Genomic DNA, 16,041 nt, shown 5'->3' on the forward strand with positions numbered 1-16,041 from the left:
TATATTCTACAGGATTTCTTTACCAAATCCCAACGTGTTATAAAAGGGTAAGTTATTTTATAACAGCATGAAAAAGATATCTGGTTATAAAAAGGTTAAAAATAATACCTGTAAGGTTTTGCATGTCCTAGATCTCTAGTTTTAATTACTGTATTGTTTAGCCTTATTTTTATATATTTAATAGCTATATATACTTTAAAATATTATTATTATTATTATTATTATTATTATTATTGTTGTTGTTGTTGTTGTTGTTGTGCATTTGTTCTTTATATTTAAAAGTTTATAAATGTATATTTATTATTTTTAAAAAGAGTCAAAAGCATTTTATGTTTCCATTAAAGAATACAATCTTTGCACCCAGCTTTTGGATAGGTTTTTTTTTTTTTTTTTTTGTAACTAGTTTTCTTTAAGATTTTGATGTATATACCTACCACTGTAAAGCAGGTTACACCTCACAGCTTGCAAGAGTCACCCGGCGTTCTCATCATGTGCGTGGCACGCAGAAAGGATGAGAAGACTTTAATTCTGTTCTCGCTTTGCTTTGCTTTATATACAGTAATACTTTGTATACACTGTGTTTGTGGAGTAAACACAGTGCAACATTAAAGTTTATTACAAACAAAATATTTTTTTAATAAAAAAATTATATATATATATATATATATATATATATATATATATATATATATGAAGTTAATGCTTGATTGTTTTATTACTACCTCAGTATTTATAGCCACATTTAGCACAAGCCTGATTAAGTCTGTTGCGACAGAAACACTGGAATGTTAAGGAGAAAGTGTACTTCACTAAAAGCGTAGCATCTGTCTGTCTGAGATTTCACACACAAATAGTAATCAACAGGGTTAGGTTTGCATCAGAATTTAAAACTTGACAAACAAATATATCCAGGTTGTTTGTTAAATATTGTATTAGTTTTTTTTTATATATATATATATATATATATATATATATATATATATATATATATTTATATTTGTCTGGATGACATTTAAGGCGTATTGCACTAGATGTCTCGAACCACATGCTCACTTCCTGTTTAAAGCATCTCTTTTCGGAAGCCTCCTTAGACAATGGAGGTGTAGTTGGGCTTTTTTTTTTGTAAGATGGGAAGTGTAGACTGACCACATGACTGACGTCTCCTTCACTAAACACTTCTGGGAATGTGAAACTGTGCATTCTTTTCACTGTAGTGTTTTATATGTACTGTGCTGTATGTTCTCTTTTCCGCCTCTGAAATTAACAATGAGTTCCTCAGTCCAGCTGACAATAAGGTTGACATTATTGTGAACGCACCACACACTTTGAATGACTACTTGCTCCCAGTAGGCAGTTTCGATATCACTGGGAACACTGATGGGTGGAGTGAAGGCGTAGTTGCCTAGTCAGAAAATCCAGAAATTGGCTTCAGATGGTGTTTCTGGAAAAATACTATGTTATTGGTATGTGTGCATTTGCTCATAAGAAAACCAAGTAATATAAAGATTCCAAATTATATCATCTATATCTATCGTTTATACTGTTGAATTTAAATCCCTTATACATGGCCGCCGAGTGGCGCAACAGAAAAGCGTTCACCCTGTCATCCATTGCAAGTTTGATTTGTTTCACTAAACACAAATGAGCTCTCTCACTAACACACTTTGCACATTGAATTATTGTTATTGTTGTTTGTGCAACAAATGAAAAGCCTTATTCTTGAGAAACAAGAAAGATATACTGTACTGTAAGCTATGTAGCTCGACCGGTTCTCAACATAACCCTCATTATCAAATTATACATTTGTTTACAAAGTAAATACAGCCTGGGATATTTTGCTGATTATATACAGCGCTACTGTGAGCTGTCCCAACATGTGATGGATAAGCTTAAATAAATTAAAAAAAATAGTAGGAAAGGGGGCAAAAAAGCACTTTATTTAATGTGTTTATATTGATTCTTTATTCTGTTGGTAGATGGCACTTTGGTACCAGCTTCAGCAGCTGGACTCAAGATACCTGGAGCAAATCGGCCAGCTCTACGATGATACGTTCCCCATGGAGATTCGTCAGTACCTCAGCCAGTGGATTGAAAGCGTTGACTGGTGAGACATGATATGTTACACATTTATTTAACCGCTTTTACTGTAAATGATAACATCATTGTAGAGAGTTTGTAATCAGGAGAAATGTTATGAAAACGTGTTTAGCGAGAACACTGTAGACAGTAGAACAAAAAGTAAAAAATTCTTGGTTAAACCTGTTACTCTTGCTGGCTCAGGTGTTCACCTGTGTCTGCAGAAAGTAGAGTTCATTCATCATTTTTCAATTTAAAATGAGTTAATGGATTTAAATTAAGTATTATTTTTCTGAATCAGGTCAATTAAGCTGCATCAGTTCTTTTTCTGTAAGGATACAGTAACCACGTGCTTAGAACAAGAAAATAAAGAAATAAATTACCCTGTGTGCACAAGGATTTTCCCCATTTCATAGAACTGAAAACTCATTTAATTAAATATAATTTTTTCTCTAGCGTCTTAAGTTCAACTAAATAAACAATAAACACTATCTAACTTTACTATCATCACCACACCTTGTGTAACCGTTACTGTCATCACACCCTTTTTAAACTTTCCTAACATCAACACACACTTTCTGAACATTAAGTATAAATAATTTGAAATCATCATCACCATATATATCAGGTTGACCTTAGGCATGTCTCTTGATTACAATTGACATTATTACCGTCTGGCACAGGGACACTGTGGCCCTTGATGAGTCTTTAGCAAGGGTGCGTTTCCATGACCTCCTGAGTAAGCTGGATGAGCTCTACAGTCACACAAATCCAAGCAGCAACTTCCTTCTTCAGCACAATATCCGCAAAATACAGCGCAACCTACAGGTGCAGAACCTCCAGAGATAAACAAACCCTATAAGCTTCATAACTAAAACCTTTCTCTGTTTCTCTTATTACTAACACAATGGTTTTGCTTCCCTTTAGGAACACTTTCAGGAAAATACAGTGTACATGGCTATGATTATATCTAACTCTCTGAAAGAGGAAAGGAGGATTCTGGAGTCAGCCATGAGATCACAGGTACGGTACCCATGGTAATTAATGTAGTTGGATTTATATTTATGTGGCACTTTGATGTAAGAACAGCAGTTGTAGAACCTGTTAAATTAGTGCATGTAGGGCAGGAGACTGACCACGGCTACCACCTCACATCTAACTGCACAATTATGTTTACTCAGAAATTAGTTCATTTTAAATGCTATATACGGTATATGATACTAATGTCTAAAAATATGTTTTTAAATCCAAAGACCTTTACTTAATAAATTGCTTTTTTTTTTAAATGAAGAAGAAAAATAATTTTCCTTTTTTAACTCAATTCCAAATTCTGTTTCTTTCAACAAGCAATGCAAATGTAATTGATAAAAAATATTTTAATTCCCACCCACCTTCATCACCTTCATTTAGACCATTTTGTTTTTTGCCTAGGAACATTTGGACTCGCCCACGGCCAATGTTGTAATGGAAAAGCAGAAGCAGATGGACAACCAAGTAAACGAGCTGAAGAAAAAAGTGCAGGTAAAACATATTTTAAATATTTTAAATATTACTTTACTAAATTATTATATTACTATATTAAATATTATATTTTAATATAGTATATATTGCAATTTTTTACAGTATATATATAAATATATAAATATAAATTAATTTGAAAAACACTATATACGTACTAGCTAAAAGTTTAGACACACCCTCTTATTCAGTGGTGTTTTTTTTCTTTATTTTTTATTGTTTATTGTCTTTATTGTTGCAAGCTACAGTACAAGGCACCCATAAATAGCCAATCATATCACTTCTTCCTGTCACATGAAGCAAAATTACCAGCTGGGCAAAATGCATTTTAATGGATTTTTGGAAAATGTTCGAGCATTTAGATAAAGCATTTACAATCTGTTACTTCCTTTGCATTTCCCCAGCAGTCATGGACTTCTATAATACGGTGCTGTTGTTAACTAACTAAGTGATAGAGCAGGCTGATGATGATGTACACTATATTTTTGGCAATTTTTTATGTATTTTATGTTCTTCAGCAGCCTTAATAGATAAAAGTTTATAACATTAATTTTATGCATAGGTAAATTGAACTAAACTGATGAGTGAATCATGTGTACGCAAGGTCAGTTATCCCTGTGGGGACCAAAGGCCAGCCTTTCTTATTTTACCTCAATGTAGCACAATGCCAATGTAACACAAATTGCTGAAAAGTGTTTATTGTTATGCTGGCTATGACCGAGCATAGTGTATCACAGCTTGCTGTGTTAGAGTCCAAGGTTGTCTGGCCAAACTGCACTTAAAGGATCTGTTCCTAACATATTGGTGGCCAGCCACCACAGCACACCTTTAGTGGTCTTGTCGAGTCCAGGCCTCGAGGGGTCAGAGCTGTTTTGGTGGCATACGAGGAACCTAAACCTAGCTGGTTTTAATGTGAGTGGTGTTAATGTTATGGCTGATTGGTGTTAAGTTGTTATTAAAAATCAGCCAACATATTGTTGGCTATAAATTAATAGCCAATAGCCATATATTAAACTGTATATTTACATTACTACAAACACAACTTCAGCCTGGGTTATCCATAATGACAAAATTGTGGCAGGTGGAGTTATAGCATTTTGCAAAATTGTATCAAATTTACACTAATAGAAGCAAAATATTCATGAATTAATAGATAATATATACCGTTTATGTAAACAGGAAGCGGAACAGGACATTCAGGTTCTGGAGGATCTACAAGACGAGCACAACTTCAAGACAAAAACTTTACAGAGTAGATGTAAGAGATTAATTTCCATTTTTATAGCAAATTTTTTTCTAGGTAAAGCATATTAAGAGGCCTAAGCATACATTATTTATGCAAATAAAACTGATGTTTTTTCAAAGATGAAGATCAAGGGTCTGTGATTTGTTTTTTTCTTGTTACAATAGTGATTATTATTACTCATATTATTAATTTATTATTATATTTATGGGTCCAAGCACCAGAGTGAATGCTGACCTAGTGGAGAGTTGTGCACTTTGGGTCCAAACTAAATTATTTAAAAAAAAAATTGTATAAAATAAAGACTTATCAATGGGGTTGCTAGTTATTTATTCATTTATTTATTCACTAAAGTAAAGTAAGTTTTGAACAAGTGAGTGTAAATGCATTTGGATGGAGCAGTCATGTCATGTGATGTGTGCTTTGTGTTTTCAGTGGAGATCGAAGCAAATCCAAAAATAGCCAAAGAGATCAAGCTGGAGAAGTTGAAGATCAGAGAAATGTTTCTTAAGATGAACAAAATGAGAGAGGTAAGCTAGCGCTAAATGCTAAGATCTCCTTTGTTTTAGAGTGAATTTTGCCAGAGGTACAATCATTTACGCAGTCACACCTCTGGGTCTGGGTTTGTGATCAGAAGGTCCTTCACCATGTCTGCTCCCGAAGTGCATTATCATGGCTGACCCTGTTCTCTGACCCGGCCCCCAAGATGGGATACGATATGTAAAGAAAATAATTTCAATGTGCAGTAACTGCTGCAATTCTTACAGTAGCTGCCCACTTTCATGTCTTACTAACCCTAAAGCTACATTATGCTATTCTGTGATTTATTTATCTGTGTATTTGCAGGTAATAGTAATGGAGATATTAAATGCACTCAAATTAGCAGATCTGACCCAGAGCACGCTCATATCAGAAAAACTTCCCGAGTGGAAACGGAGGCAACAGATTGCTTGCATCGGTGGTCCACCTAATGCCTGTCTGGATCAGTTACAGAACTGGTGAGGCTCTTTTTAAACATACCCATTCAGATTCTGTTTATGTGTGTGACAGTGTGAGTGTTATAGTTGTAGACTGTAAGTAAATCAGTGTGTTGTGCTCCTCAGGTTCACCACAGTAGCCGAGTGTTTGCACCAGATACGTCATCAGCTGAACGCGCTCCAGGAGCTGGTGCTGAACTTCACCTACGACAAAGACCCCATTGCTTTGAACATGAGCTCACTGCAGGAGCAGGCGCTGTCGCTCTTCAAACACCTCCTCATCAAGTACGTCATTTTTGTGGGTTACACTTGGTGGGGGTGGAATTTGACTAGGTTTTGTGGTCAGGGTTACATGCCAGGTGCTTGTGATGTTTCTTTCAGTTCCATGGTGGTGGAAAGGCAGCCGTGCATGCCCACGCATCCGCAGAGACCTCTGGTGCTGAAGACGGCTGTGCAGTTCACAGTTAAAATCAGGTGTGGTATTAAAACATGAATGAGCTCATGCTCAAGAGTGTTCATGTAAAGTTTAGGTAGATCTAAGTGAACAGGGGTGACAGGCTGCATCTAAGCACACTTGTACTGGACACCAGTTAGCAGTCAAGTCAAATGACTATAGAGTAACTTAAATGAACACCAATGTTTATTCAAATAAATACAATACCATAGTTAACTCAATTAATGACATGAGTTCTAATAACATCAGCTCAAGAATTAGAGCCAGAATTAGCTCAAATGAATGATGGATTAAATTAACCACAGATAACACAACTAAATACCTCAATTAACCCAATCACAAGTTAGTTTAAATTAGCATAAATCTATTAAAATGAAAACAAAACTAAAAACTTAAACACCTTAAAAGTATTTGCTCCTTTATGATTTTTTTTATTGCTAAATCATGAATAAACTCAGATTTTTAAAAAGGTGAATTAAATTTCACTTGCCATACCCAGACCTGATTACTGCCAGACATGGTGAATCAAGAAAACACTTAAATAAAACCTGACTGACAAAGCATGAAAAAAAAAATCTAAGAAAAGCAACACAATCTAAAGAAATTTAAAAACAAAGTAATTAATATGTATCAGTCAAGAAAGGGTTATGGAGCCATTTCTAAGGCTTTGGGACTCCAGCGAACCACGGTGTTTCAAATGGAAACAGCAGCCGGCTTACCAAAATGACTCCAAGAGCTTATAGACACCTCATCCAGGAAATCATAAAAGAACCCAAAACAACATCTAAAGACCTGCAGGACTCACTCGCCTTAGTTAAGGTCAGAGTTCATGATTCAACAATAAGAGAGAGACTGGGGGGCAAAAACCCATGTGAGAGTTCCAGGGCAAAAGCCACTGCTGACCAAAAAGAACACAAAGGCTCATTTCATATTTGGCAAAAAAACATGATTATCCTCAAGACTTTTGGACAAATATTCTGTGGACTGATGAGACAAAAGTTTAACTTTTTGAAAGGTGCGCATCCTGTTACAAATACGTAAGACAGCGTTTCATAAAAAGAACATCATGCCAACAGTCAAACATACTGGTGGTGGTAGTGTGATGGTCTGGTGTTACTGCAGCTTCAGGACCTGGGGGACTTGTCATAAATTCTGTGCTCTATCAGAAAATCCTGAAGCAGAAATTCCGACCATTAGTTTGTGATCTTTTTCACAACCAGTTATTAGGTTTAGGGGACAATTACTTTTTCACACAGGGCCAGGCAGGTTTGGACAGCGTCCCCTTGCATCATTTAAAAAGTAAATTTTGAATTTATTCATGTAATCTTTGCGTAATATTCACATTTTGTGGATGATCTGAATCATTTAATGGTGACAAATATAAAAAAAACAGGAAAGGGGCAAATAGTTTTTCACAGTACTGTAACTTAAATAACATGCAGTTTATTAACTTAAATGAACGTAACCTTAATTAACAAAAAAAATAATTACAACCAATATAACCACAGAATAAGTCAAATGCACACCAGTTAAGCTGAATAAACACCATAAGTGAGTTTAAAAATAAAACCTTCTGCTTTAGTGCTAATCTTGGAATAAGTTTTAGGTTTTAACAAAGCGACAGCAGTAACGGCTCCTGTGACCAGAATGTGTTTTTACCCTCAGGCTGCTGGTCAAACTACCAGAGTTAAACTGCCAGCTAAAAGTCAAAGTCTCCTTCGACAAGTAAGTTCACATGCAGAACCGCGACACTTACCTGTTTTTATTAACTGTAATCTACATTTTGTATTGGTGTAATTTTTATAATTGCTATAATTTGGTCCTCCTTAGGGATTTAACAGAAAACAATAACGTCAAGGGGTAAAAACTCAAACTATTTCTAATCAGAGACTTTAAATATTGCATGTTGTACTTTTCGATAAACCTAATGAATAGTGAACATTCGCTCATTACTTTTTTTCATCTACTGATGAAGATTCCATAAGTTTAATATTTTAGGAACCAACACTAAGGTCATGAATATGGAGGAATCAAACGGCTGTCTGTCTGCTGAGTTCCGGCACTTGGTATGTTACTCGGATTTGCTGATTTAATGAGCTGATTTTTTATTATTTTTTATGATTTTTGAATAAAATTGTATTATTGGCTAATATTTAGTATTTAAAAAATATTTTTATTTTTTAAATATTTCTAAGTATTACATTATTTTTTTTTTTTACTTTTATACAGGTATTGAGAGAAAACAAAACAGGTGGAACTAAAACTGAGGTTGGAAACTTATATTTATATCTAATGTATTTAATGAAGTGCCTGTATATAAAAAAAATACTAAAATCTATTCATAAAGTCATTAAATCGAGCATTTTGTCAAAAGTGACTTTACCCAGCAAGAACCATTAACCATAAGCCCCTCCACCTTTTTTTATAAGAGTATAGAATATAAGTAATAATATGTACAGTATCTTACAAAAGTAAGTACACCCCTCACATTTCAGCAACCACTTTATTATATGTTCTCAATGAACAATACCACAATACTATAGAAATGAAACTTGGATCTACTTTATAGTCGTCAGTGTGCAGCTTGTATATCAGTACAGATTTACTGTCCTCTAACAATAACTCAACATGCAGACTTTACTGTCTAAATAACCGTCAACGAAAACCTAAGTGAACATGTCCAAACTGTGTCCAAAGCATTAGAATTCTGTGTGAGCCCCGTTGTTATCTACAGTAGCACGGCCTTAATCCTTCTGGGTCTGGACTTTACCAGAGCAGCACATGTTGAGCTGCTGGATGTCAGACACACGGCGCTTCGCCACATCCAATTGAGGAAGTCCAATAGGTGCTCATTAGATTTCAGGTCTGGAGACAAACTCGGCCACATGAACATGATGAATAGGTCATGTGACCTTGCATGGTTAAAGATATACTGCTGATATCAAGTAGGGTGTACTCACTTTTGTTGGCAGCCATTTTGACAATGTTTGCATGATGAGTTATTTTCAGAGGACAGTAAATCTATACTGCACGTGCTTGTGTTAGGAAGAGTCTCTATTCGGTAAACTGGTGTGTGTGATAGTCGTCCTAATAATTTTTATTTTATATTTTGTATTAATTATTTTTATAACGAATCATCTGAGATTCCATTATTTCTTATGGTGGAAATTCGCTTTGATATACAAGTGTTTTGATATACAAGCACACTTCTGGAACAAATTACGCTCGCAATCCAAGGTTTAACTGTGTGTTTGTGTATGTATATAATTATTTCATACTATCATTTCCAGTCTCCTCTTCTCATCACAGAGGAACTTCATTCCATCAGCTTTGACACTCAACTCAACCAAGGAGATATTTCTATTGATATAACGGTAAAAAAGACACACACATAAACATACCACATATACAGTGCGATATATAGCTACATATTATACAGTAGATATACAATATCTCTTGTGTGTGTGTGTGTGTGTGTGTGTGTGTGTGTGTGTGTAGACGACTTCACTTCCTGTAGTGGTGACAACTCCATTCTACCAGGTTCAGTACGCCTCTGCCTCCATCCTCTGGTTTAACATGCTCTGCACTGACAGTCAGGTAAGAGTAGTTTCCATCAGGTCCTCTGTTCCTCATATTTACTATAATTAGGTAAATTATTACTTCTGTTTCTTTAAAAAGAAATAAACTCTGTTTCAGGAGCTTGTGTTTTTCACGAACCCTCCCCCGATGATGTGGGGAGACCTGGCGAATGTTCTGAGCTGGCAGTTCTCCTCCGTCACTAAGAGAGGCCTTAACACGGACCAGCTGAGCATGCTCGCAGATAAACTACTGGGTGAGCTGTGCAATGTGACTACAATGTGACCTCTGTTGATATGCATATGACAAATAATCTTGAACTTGAACACTGTGGCTGTTTAAAATGTAAAAAATTGTTTGATTAGTTAGACACTGTGGTGTGGATTAGTTTTCTACAACAGCAGCCCTGACAGTAGTGCAGGTTTCTACTGTATGAAGTCAAACTTGGACTTGGGCTAAGGCACTGAGTTACTGATCGGAAGGCCAGCGGTTCGAGCCCCAGCTCCACCAGGTTGCCATTGTTGGGCCCTTAAGCAAGTCCCTTAACCCTATAGCTCTGAGGTGGTTCGGAGCTTGTCGCAGTCGTTCCTGTGAATATTTAGCGAGTGGAACGCTTCAAAATCGATCGATAACTTGTCGCCAACTTGCGGACGAGACGCATATGTCTGTGAGAACTGTACACACACTCATTCACCAACACCTCTCACACATTACAGGAACTCCACTGGGAGTTATTGCCACACCCCCGTACAGACCTGACCTCGCTCCAGCCATTTCCACATGTGTGGGCCATTAAAGGAATTCCTGGGAGGCCGGCGTTTCAGACGTTAATTAGGCAGGCAATCTGATGATTGCTCCGGCGTCCTAAGAAAACGTTCCACCTTGATGGTGTCCAAGCACTAGTGAAACACTGGGATAAGTGCACTAGTGTAGAAGGGGATTATATAGAGAAATAGAGGAAGGAACTGTGGTTTTCATTTAAAAGTCCCAGTTTGATTTGAACGCACTTTATGTTTAAGATTGGAGTCTTTAGTGTCAGTGCTTTGTCAGTCAGAGGTAAAGCTGTAAAGTGTTTAGGACAGTTGAGGAGACCAGTAACACGACAAGGTGTGTTTGTTGCTTTGTTCCAGAACTTATTTTGTAACTGATGAACATGTTGTAAGGAAATAATCTACAAATTAAAAACAGAAGTTAACGTGAGTGTGTTATTATTATTCATTACGCTGAGTATTCTATCACGGTTCAGGTCCCGAGGCTGCAGGAGACCCGAACACTCCCGTCTACTGGAATAAGTTCATTAAGGTGAGCGCGTTACTGACGTCTATTCACACCCCTGTAGCGCTGTTCCAGTCCTGCTCTGATCTATTAATGCTTTGATACACCTTTGTTTGTTTCACTTCCGTCGTCATGTAGAGGTTACTGATGAAACGAAACTCAGTGAAAATGCTGACACACAGATGAGAGATAGAGAGTGTAGAGGTGAACGCAACAGAAAACTGATAGGACTCTTAAAAAAAACAAGATATTTCATCAAAGCATTTTACAGATTTTTCTTTAGTTTTATAAATTATAATAATAACAACAACAACAATAATAATAATAATAATAATAATACATTTGAAATAATAAACTAACTAAATATTATTACGTTACTTTCTCCTGTCTCCTGCTGTGATACGTAGTTTATTCCTTTTAATTCTTTTTTTGCTTTCATTCTTGAGGTTTATTTCTCAATGACTGTTTCTTTTATTTATTTATTTATTTATTTAGTTTAACCCCCTTCCCTTTGGCGAAATTCCCCATAAACACTTTTTTATATACTGTATCTTGATCACCTTTTTCAGTGCTACAGGTATTTGAGAATCACAAAGGAATTAACAAAAACATGTTAAACAAGGGAGTAATTTTTGAGCAGACTCAAGCCACGTTCACAGGAAACAGTGTTTTAGGTCACAGAACCTTTTTTTGGGGAAAAGTCCCTCACAAGAGGAAAGAATAAATATTAACAAATGGAAATAATAACTAGAATTTTTTTCTAATTAGATTACAGTAATAATAATAATAATAAATTATTCAATTATTAAGTCTGTTTCCAGACATTTTAGTGGAGACTTTGGTAGTAAAATTGTCATTCTTTTAATGCTGCATTTTTTATATATTTAATTTTTTATATTTCGTAATGTAGTAAAGTTTAAGTTAGTAGCTCTACCTCTTTGTGCAGGCGAAACTTTTCTTTATTCCTTTTTTAAAAATGGAGCACTGAACATATTGTGGGTTTGTCAACTAATTTATAAAAATTCAAGATTTGATTTATGAAAATCTGAATTTATCTAGATATCTCTGAAACCGTGTATTCTTTTTTATGTTTTTATTTAAATAAACACTTAACTTTTACTGGAATATTAATTTCCACATTTATAGAAAAATTATTGTTTAACTTTTAAAATGTTACATGAATCTAAATTAACATTCATCATATTAAAAAGTCAAATTCACCATCGTATATTAAACTAGCAATTGTTAACATCACGGGTTAATTTTAGGTATCAACTGATGTAAAATAGCATTGCTAACTTTTCTAGCGTTTCTATCTACTGCTAGTTTGGATTTTTATTTGTAATTTCAGACGGCACCGAATGAGAGAGCCGTCCCCTTCTGGCTGTGGATTGATGGGATTCTGGACCTCATCAAACGATGTCTCCTCAACATCTGGAACGATGGGTAAGAAAACAAGAACAGGTTATTATGATTAAAGGTGTCTGCAGTATTCACCGTCCTCACCTTCTTTCTTCTTAAATGACACGTCTGATGGAATACTGAGTGCATGAACATTAGAACCTCGGAATACGAGCATAATTCGCTCGTATTACAAAACACTCATAAACCAAATTTTATTTTCCATTAAGAAATAATGGAAATTTAAATTATTCGTTCCACAGCCAAATAAAAACCCATAAAAATAATTAACACAAAATAAAAAGTAAAAATAAAACAAATAAACCTACACTTTACCTTTTAAAAAAAGTAGAAATAAATCCCGATAGATAAGTGTTTCCGTTTATGTGCGCAGGCTCTGTGTGTGTGTGTGTGTGTGTGTGTGTGTGTGTGTGTGTGTGTGTGTGTGTAAAGCCCCTCCCGTCCTGAGAGGGAGTGTGTGAACCGGCACGGTGTCAAATCACGTGCTCGCACACACATAAGAGAGGCTGAGGTAGAAAATGGATTTTTAACCTTTTAATAAACCTTTATTACACAGTAAACCTTTCTCCTATCTTATTTGTAATTCACATAAACACACATTAACGGAAAGACTGTTTTGTCAGAAAAAATGAGCAAGGAGACATCACTGATGACACTCGTGTGAGCGCTTAATAACGGAATCACTGCTGTAAAGTACAACAAACAAACAAATAAACCTGAACTTTACCTTTAAAAAGAATTGCGACAGAGCAGAGTTTCTGTGAGGAGCAGAGTGTGTGTGTGTGTTTGTGTTTGAGACTTTCTTTTGCTTTACACGTGCACACACATGTGTTATAAGAAACAGTACACGCATGCTGTACACACGCGCTTAACGACACAAAATAAAATATGTTTTACACACACACACACGTGGTCACAGTGTTATAGTAAACAGTACACGTGTGCACGGATGTTGATTATACCAGTAAGAGATGAGCACTAAGACCCAGCAGGGGAGGCGATTACCCACAATTCCACAGCGCAAGAGAGAGAAAAAACATTGTCTTAGTTGTGATCACGTGACGATCTGCGTCAAAACAAGAAACGCATGCGTAATAAATGATACTCGGTACTCGTAAACCAAGACTTGCTCGTTTTTAAGTCAAAATTTATTAAAAATCTTTGCTCATCTGGCAGAACACTCACAAATCGCGCTACTCGCAATCCGAGGTTTCAAAGTAGTTACACTGCTGCTGATTCTTACTGTTTCTGTTGTGTGTTCAGGTACATAGTGGGCTTTATTAATAAAGAAAAGGAGAAAACTCTGCTACAAGACAAACGTCCAGGCACTTTCCTCCTGCGCTTCAGTGAAACATGTAAAGACGGAGGAATCACCATCACCTGGGTGGAGCAGGCCCATAACGGTGCGTGCATCAACGTCCGTCACCACACTGCAGGGAAATCTATATACTCTATATGTGTGATAGTGACAGTGGTGTAGAGTACAGGGTAGAGATACCCTGGGTCAAATGTTACTCAAGTAAAAGTCCTTCATTTACATCCTTACTTGAGAAAAGTGCTCACTTTACATTTACTCAAGTATCAAAAATAATGAGTTCTATTAACTAACAGTAGAGTTAAAGTCATAATATAAATTTCTCTCTCTCTCTCTCTTTCCCTCTCTCTCTGACTGTAAATGTGGGTTTTTTCATCCCTGTCTTTAAACGACTTCACATTCTCATTTCAAATTCACGTAACAGTATTAAGCGACACACAAAGGAAGTGTAATTATACATAATGGTCAGCAGGTGGCAAAATTCAATGCCTTAAGGTAGAAATGTAGAGAAGTAAAAAAAAAAAAAAAAACAGACATTTCCTGTACAATATAGTGGAGTAAAAGTGAAAAGTAGTTTCTCATAAAACTACTTGAGTAAAGTACTGATGGGTGAGACATGTGCTTATGTACAGTGATGAAGTAAATGTACATACGTAGTTACCTTCCACTTCTAAATACTGATTCTGATCTACTTAATATTTTCCATTTTGGAAGAAACAAATTAAGTAATTTTAAGTGTTGGTCTGCTCTTTTTAAAGCATTTTTAAGTGTTAGATTTTTCACTGTGCTCTTGTAGACCTATTTAATATCATCTTGGTTCTATCTGAACTGTATGGGCAAAAATATGTGGACACCTGATCATCAAACCCATAAGTAGACTTATTTATTTGCCACAAAGTTGGAAGCACGGATTTGTATAGAAAAAGCATAAACACTGATATGGAATAATAATATAATATAATATAATATAATATAATATAATATAATATAATATAATATAATATAATATAATATAATTAGAGTAAACTGAACACAATATTATGTCAGTGTTTGTGTTGTGTGTAATGCAGGTGAACCCCAAACCCACTCTGTGAAGCCCTACAGGAAATCGGATTTAGTCAACCTGTCTTTCGCCGACGTGATACAGAACTACACACTAATGGAAGCAGGGAAACTTCCAAAAAAACCTCTGCTCTACCTGTATCCGGACATCCCTAAAGACGTCGCATTCGGACGCTACTACAGCAACACCACAGACGGTAAGAACTCGCAGTGATATTAGACGTGTCTAAATGTGTCGTGTGGACTGTATCACTGTCTAATTGTCATGTTTACAGACGGAAAAAAAAGTTTGAGAAAATATGGTGGAAATTTTTTATTAGGTTCGGTGAAAAACTAATTTTTATCTAAATGTGATTTGATCAATGAGGCCCCAAGAGTCTTAAACAATGTCGGATTATTATTAATATTAATAAACATGTCTAATATGTCAGAAGTCTAAAAACATATACTGATTTCAGCTTTAGAGGACTTGGACGTCGATAGACCGAGTGGCCCGAGTCCGTACGTGGACAGACGGATAATTCCAGTGTCATCTCTGTATGTTTTGCTGCATACTGTACTGTACGACATCAAGAATAAAAGCACAACAAAGCATTGCTGTTTTTAGCTCGATGAATAAATATTGCGATGCTTTCACCTTCTCTAGGCCAGACAGAAGACTTCAGAAGAGAAAACTGCCCTTGGAAAATTAGGTAATAACAACAAAGTGATTCATAAGAGTCATAATAAAGATAACGTCTAGACACAGGCATGCAGTTGTTTCAAACAAAATAAGCTAGAACCTCTGCAATTTTATGCAGCTTGTCAAGTTAACGTAATTTAGCTGTTTTAGCTACTCATAGGTGTCTTAGTTAGCTAGTTAGTTTTGTTAATTGTTAATTTATGTTGTCTGTAGCACATTTTTCCAGGAGGAACTGCGTACATGTATTTGGTTAAAATGACCATAAAAGTCTACTTGATTTGACTTTAATTTGGTCGCGCTGTAGTGAAATTTAGATTTCTGTTTGAGGTTTATTTACCACGTATGGAAGAAGTCTCCAGTTTCAGCGCTTTTGTAACAGAGTTTAAGTTTTCTGACAGAAGTTTAAGAGTTAGTAGTTTTACAGTAACAAGGAAAACTGTT

General features: G+C 35.7%; 1 protein-coding gene across 1 annotated transcript; it reads left to right on the plus strand.

The window, feature by feature from the left end:
• On the plus strand, positions 1–15,610 carry LOC128524416 (signal transducer and activator of transcription 1-like). The gene is made up of 23 exons (XM_053496984.1): positions 1–47; positions 1,977–2,104; positions 2,760–2,904; positions 3,004–3,099; positions 3,508–3,597; positions 4,774–4,852; positions 5,273–5,367; positions 5,684–5,835; positions 5,941–6,099; positions 6,196–6,288; positions 7,934–7,993; positions 8,099–8,128; positions 8,244–8,334; positions 8,498–8,536; positions 9,559–9,642; positions 9,767–9,865; positions 9,965–10,100; positions 11,091–11,146; positions 12,471–12,565; positions 13,805–13,944; positions 14,927–15,115; positions 15,377–15,455; positions 15,565–15,610. The coding sequence occupies exons 2-23, from the start codon at positions 1,977–1,979 to the stop codon at positions 15,608–15,610; spliced, it is 2,181 nt and encodes a 726-aa protein (XP_053352959.1). The 5' UTR covers positions 1–47.
• Positions 15,611–16,041: the final 431 nt, after the last annotated feature.

This window comes from Clarias gariepinus, chromosome 5 (assembly GCF_024256425.1).
Source record: "Clarias gariepinus isolate MV-2021 ecotype Netherlands chromosome 5, CGAR_prim_01v2, whole genome shotgun sequence".
Lineage (NCBI taxonomy): Eukaryota > Metazoa > Chordata > Actinopteri > Siluriformes > Clariidae > Clarias > Clarias gariepinus.